Consider the following 6,245-nt stretch of genomic DNA (forward strand, 5'->3'; position numbering starts at 1 on the left):
CTGTGCCAGGGCAAGCCGAGGTGACAGGGACGAGGACGCCGGTGCCAACCTCCAAACCTCCAGCCTGGCCGGCTCACGGTGGTTTGCAGAGAGCCCCAACAGCGGTAACGCCAGCCAGGCCTGCCTGTGCCGCCCACAGCCCCGGCCCAACGGACACTTACCTCGTACTGGTCTCCGGGACAGAGGCGTGCGAACCCGGCCAGACCTGCGGGGGCAGGAGGACATGAGCTGCGACACCTTCGCGTAGCCCACGCCGCGCGTCGGGACAGCGGTAAGGCGGGGTCTTTGTGAGACCCACGCCACATGGCTAGGGACCCTCTGGGGACAGCCGTGGTCGGGACCCGTGCTCTCCCCGCTGCAAGGACATTTCCTGCCGGGCGATGGGCAGGGCAGCCTGGCCCCGGGGGCCTAGCGCTCGGTGTTCTTGGGGTCAACGTGAGGCCCCAGCGGATTCAAGGGCCAGGGTCTCAGGGCCAGAAAGGTGCGTTCATTCCTTGCCACCCGACACGAGCCCGTGGGAAGAAACTCGTCTCGCTCTCTCCCGCCCCGAGGTTGGCGATTTCTCAGGGCCTCCCCACTCACTTCTGTTCCCTCGCCCTGCCAGGCTGGCCTGATGACGCCACCACCCGCCGTGTCACCGGGCCACTGCGTGCACAAAGCTCGCGATGACAAAAACATACAAGAGCGAACCCTGTCTGACGGCAGCTCCCGCAAGGCCACCAAACTAGTTAAGGACGCGTCAGACCAGGCGCGCAATACAGCCCACACCGCCGGGCTCCTGAGATGGGGCGCCACGGCCCTCGCCATCCGAGACGCCGGCCCTGGGCCTGGCACGGCGGCCACCCAAGTGCTGCCCGCGCCGACGGCCACCGTCTCCGAGACCCAGGGCCCCGGGTGGGGCGGCCTTTCTTCCCACAGGAGTTGACTGAGGCCCGCTGTCCACGTGAGGCTGTGGAGTGACTTGGCAATGAAGAGCCGTGGGTGCCGACACCCTCGTCCAGAACAAGGAGAGACAGGAGGCCCCGAGGGCAGGGGCTCGCTCATGCCGGCTAACACGCCGACCCCCGGCTTCCCCACCTCTAACGCAGGGACGATGCAGCCCACCTGGCCGAGACCGAGACCACGGCCACGGCCGAGACCACGGCAGGGCAGAGGCGAGCGTCGCGGAGCACACGCGTGTGGGCTCAGGCCAGGGCCAGGGGCAGGCTCAGCCGCGGTTTCTCTCTGACCGTCCCCTGCCCGAGGGAGCCACAGAAACTCGACCCCCTCCTCCAGAACCTGAAAGGACAGGCATCCTCCTGCCTTGGGGAAGGAGTGGCCACCTTGGCCGACTCAGCTCACGGCCCTCAGGGCCCCGCCCTGACGGGGCCATGCAGTTAACACAAGCTGAGTATGAAAGAACTGCCCCTCAGGCCTAGAGCAAGGACTCGGCTGAGGAGAACTGTTTGCAAGGTCAACAGTTTTACGAGTTCTGGACCTCACCTCCATTGTGTTACTGTATAGGCCTGCACTCAGTTTCTCTGCCATGGGCCTTATTGCCATACCCCTGTATCCCATAAAGGCACCCCTGTCTCCACCGGCTCCACCCTCGGCCTCTCGTGTCCACACAGCCGTCCCTGCCTGGACCAAAGCATAACGTGTCTGTGGGTCTCTGTCCTCAGTCCGCAGGCTCCTCTGCCACGTGCGGCCGACGAGGTGAGTCTGGGCCGTTTCCCGCCTGCTCTGCTGTTTTCCAGGGACCCGATGTGGGGGGGTCCTTTACCGCTAGCCCACTGTGTGTCCGCCACAGGAAAGGGAGAGACGGCGTGAGGCGGGGCGCACAGAGAGCCTGGATGAGTGTTAAAGAGCTGCAGCAGCATGTGGCCGTGGGTGGAGCGGCTACGTGTGCTTTTGCTGCTCTGGAAAACAAGCGGGGATCACTTCCTGACGCCTGCGGTGGAGTTCGGACTGGCTGAGGTTGGGGTGGGCCTGCCGGGAGTGCTGTCTGTGCGTCTCTCACTTATAGAGGAAATGAACAAACTTTTAAAAAACTTAAAAGAAGGAGTCAGCAGGTGGCATTGTGGTTAGGGGTACTGAACTCCCACATGACCGACTGGCTCAAATCCTGGACCTGGGGGTTTGCTTTCTCACTCCCCTCTCTCCCTCTGTCCCTCTGTGGTCAAATTTAAATAACTAACTAAATAAAGTTAAATATAGTAATTATTTAAGGAAGAAAACGTAAACGTTGCGAGGCTCTTGAGGGAGCGAATCCCCTTTCCACGTGGGGAAGGGAGAACTCCGTGGTTAGGGTCATGGGGTGCTTAGAAGCACCTGCCGGTACCAGCACCTGCCACCAGATGGCAGCACGTCCCAGCGCGCGGGGCCTTCCTCTGCGCCTGAGCGGCGCCCTGGGACCAGCCTTCACCAACCAGCCAAGGAGCCACTTGGGGTTAAAGGAGCCGGCGTTCAGTGTGGTTTTCTGAGCACCTAGTCAGCCTTTTCCACAACGATGCTAAGGAGAGCTTGGCTGACTCTGGTTCAAACCCGGGCTCCGGGGGCTTAAAAAGCACACACGTGGTGCGTGTCCTGAAGCTGATGGGATGAGGAGGGGGAGGGAGGGGCTGCTGCATGACCATGCCTCACTGGGGCACTGCAGTCGTTTCCAGGATCGGCTGGCACCAGAATCATCCTGAAAGTGTGTTCATGTATTTACTTCAAGTGTTTTCTGCTATAGGACGTGTGTGGTCACCAGAGACAGAGAGAGAGGGAAAGTGAGAAATCACCCTTCTCTCGGGAGTTTGGACACGCATATACATGTGGCCTGGCTTGATTTCCAAGTCTCAGGGGCCAGGACTTGAACCATGGAGTTGGCCCTGTAGGATCCAGTGTCTTAACCACGCCACCTGCTGGTCCCATCCTGGATGCTTTTAAAAATGTTTCAGGGTCCTGCCTGGCCATATGGACCCTGGCCGGCGGTGGGTTGGGCCTGAGTGGTCTGGAACCACGGGCTCAGGACGGCGAGAGGAAGAAAGAGCCCAGGAGCGTGGCCAGCACAGTGCAGGCCCGAGGCTCAGCCCTGCGTACAGGCCGGTGTTATGCCGGGTCTCCTGGAAGAGGGCTCGGCCATGTGGGGAGCTGGGTCAGTTTTGTTCCAGGCGAGCTCCCTCAGGGGGCCTGACATGTCCTGCGGCTCCTGACAGGGTACACTGCCCGAGGCCAGCTCACGGGAAGATGCGGCTCTCCTGAGCGTTGTAACACAGTCTCCCCTCCTTACCCCACCTGCAGGAGTAGAAGACGGTGCTTATCACCCCCTCGCAGCCGGGCTCAGGCTGTAGGAACCTCAGGAGGACAAGGGCCCTGGCCTCCTGTCCACGGGAGGGAGGGGATGACATGGTGGACAGCCCAGCCCGGCCCCCATTCTGGGCTGCGGGCCCGCCTCACCCACCAGCCCCCACCTCCTAAACCAGGCCCCGGTGCTTGCTCTGCAGAGGCTGGGGCAGAGGTGAGTAATGCTTCTAGGTTGGAACTCTCTGGAGTACACACCAGAAGGGCCCTTTGAGAAGATGGGCCTCTGTGGGCGTGGCCTCAAGGTAAGAACCGGAAGGCGGTTTCCAGAAACCTAGGCACACAGCAACCATTTAGGTGATGCCACAGACGCCCACAGACCCGTCCAGAATGAGGGACGTTGCCTGTGTGTGCTGGTGGTTCGCGCCAGAGAGACCCTGCAGGAGACCCGGAGAGAGACCTGCAACAGGGAGCTGCAAGGACCTGTCCGGACCCCACTGGACGGACCACGCCGAGTGTTTCTGGGCCGACGGGGGTGCTGACGGAGGGGCTGAGGCCGTGCCTTCAGCCAGAAGCGCCGACAAGGCCGTGTGTGGTGCCGTGGGCAGAGGGGACGCAGGGAGCCGACGGGTGAGCGTGGCCACGTCCCCTAGTTACTAAGGCCGGATGGGCTGGCCGAGGTTCTGGGGTAACAAGTGACCTTTTCTAAGAGCGTGGGCAGGCGTCAGGGCGGGAGGCACCGTCCCTTGTAAGAGGGGAGGGCGAGAGTGGGCCAGTGTCTCTGCCAGCGAGGGGAACAGCGCCCTCAGGTGTCAAGGGCTGGGCGGGGCGGTGCCGGCCCTCACACGAGGAGGGGTACCTTTCATCCTGATGGAGAACTCCCCCAGCAGACTCTCCAGCTCCGCTTCAATGGAGCACATGTTCTGGAAGGGGACGGAGAAGGGCGTGAGAGCTAGCCTTGTTCACACAGCAGCTCAGAGAGCCAGCCTCCCTCCCTCCCTCCCTCCCTCCCTCTCCTCTCCTTCCTTCCTTCCTTCCTTCCTTCCTGTCAGGGAGTGTGTGCACTTACTAGTGAGAGATGAGAGACAGGGGGGAGGGAGAAAGCACGCCCCGCAGTGGGGCACACTCACACCCCAGTCCCTCCTCCATTTCTCCATCCTGTTAGGACTTAGAGCACACAGACACACGTGCCCAGCGTGTTTTTCAATCTACCGGGTCTGGGATTTGAACCACAGGGTCGGCCATGTAGGATCCAGGTCCCTTAACCACTGGGCCACGGGACCGGCCTTGGAGTTCTAGGTTCCGGCTCTTACGTATCCTTTGTCCTCCTGACGACTAGTCCCCTCTCCTGGGTAAGCCAGCAGTCCCGAGACGGCCCAGCAGGGCAGGGCAAGCGCGGAGCGGGAGTTCTCTGTGGCCTGAGAACAGCTTGGCGCTGCCCCTCAGACTCGGCACCTCTGGGAACGCGCCTTCCCAGAACTCTCACCTGTCACCGTGCCTGCCGGGAGCTGCCAGGGCCGTGCGGAACTCCAGGGCCGCTGCCCGTGCGCTCTCATCTCGGCCCTACAGCCGCGCCCACGAGCAGGCCCTGTGTGTGCTGGTGGTTCGCGCCAGAGAGACCCTGCAGGAGACCCGGAGAGAGACCTGCAACAGGGAGCTGCAAGGACCTGTCCGGACCCCACTGGACGGACCACGCCGCGTGTTTCTGGGCCGACGGGGGTGCTGACGGAGGGGCTGAGGCCGTGCCTTCAGCCAGAAGCGCCGACAAGGCCGTGTGTGGTGCCGTGGGCAGAGGGGACGCAGGGAGCCGACGGGTGAGCGTGGCCACGTCCCCTAGTTACTAAGGCCGGATGGGCTGGCCGAGGTTCTGGGGTAACAAGTGACCTTTTCTAAGAGCGTGGGCAGGCGTCAGGGCGGGAGGCACCGTCCCTTGTAAGAGGGGAGGGCGAGAGTGGGCCAGTGTCTCTGCCAGCGAGGGGAACAGCGCCCTCAGGTGTCAAGGGCTGGGCGGGGCGGTGCCGGCCCTCACACGAGGAGGGGTACCTTTCATCCTGATGGAGAACTCCCCCAGCAGACTCTCCAGCTCCGCTTCAATGGAGCACATGTTCTGGAAGGGGACGGAGAAGGGCGTGAGAGCTAGCCTTGTTCACACAGCAGCTCAGAGAGCCAGCCTCCCTCCCTCCCTCCCTCCCTCCCTCCCTCTCCTCTCCTTCTTTCCTTCCTTCCTTCCTTCCTGTCAGGGAGTGTGTGCACTTACCAGTGAGAGACGAGAGACAGAGGGGGAGGGAGAAAGCACGCCCCGCAGTGGGGCACACTCACACCCCAGTCCCTCCTCCATTTCTCCATCCTGTTAGGACTTAGAGCACACAGACACACGTGCCCAGCGTGTTTTTCAATCTACCGGGTCTGGGATTTGAACCACAAGGTCGGCCATGTAGGATCCAGGTCCCTTAACCACTGGGCCACGGGACCGGCCTTGGAGTTCTAGGTTCCGGCTCTTACGTATCCTTTGTCCTCCTGACGACTAGTCCCCTCTCCTGGGTAAGCCAGCAGTCCCGAGACGGCCCAGCAGGGCAGGGCAAGCGCGGAGCGGGAGTTCTCTGTGGCCTGAGAACAGCTTGGCGCTGCCCCTCAGACTCGGCACCTCTGGGAACGCGCCTTCCCAGAACTCTCACCTGTCACCGTGCCTGCCGGGAGCTGCCAGGGCCGTGCGGAACTCCAGGGCCGCTGCCCGTGCGCTCTCATCTCGGCCCTACAGCCGCGCCCACGAGACGGCCCAGCCCCCCTCGGCCTCTCCCCTGGGTGGACCCTGACCGCCCGGCACAGCCAGGCCCCAGCTCCTCCCTTCTCCCAGGCAGCCCTGCTCTCCCGACATGCCTCCCGTCTTCGAGTTTGTGACAGTCACACCGCCATGCCCTGGCACCCGGCCGAGGGTGGTTATTTCGGAAGTGACCTGCCGTGTCCCAGGACAAGCGGCTGCA

At 62.8% G+C, this 6,245-nt stretch overlaps 1 protein-coding gene across 1 annotated transcript in view; it reads right to left on the minus strand.

Annotated features, from left to right (window-relative positions):
• RIPOR2 (RHO family interacting cell polarization regulator 2) overlaps positions 1–6,245 on the minus strand; it is a 108,568-nt gene that overhangs the window by 22,538 nt on the left and 79,785 nt on the right. The window contains 2 exon segments of the mRNA XM_014593364.2: positions 162–205; positions 5,308–5,371. Coding sequence (XP_014448850.2) covers positions 162–205; positions 5,308–5,371 — 108 coding nt within the window.

The sequence above is a fragment of the Tupaia chinensis genome, unplaced genomic scaffold (genome assembly GCF_000334495.1).
Source record: "Tupaia chinensis unplaced genomic scaffold, TupChi_1.0 Scaffold140356_1, whole genome shotgun sequence".
Lineage (NCBI taxonomy): Eukaryota > Metazoa > Chordata > Mammalia > Scandentia > Tupaiidae > Tupaia > Tupaia belangeri.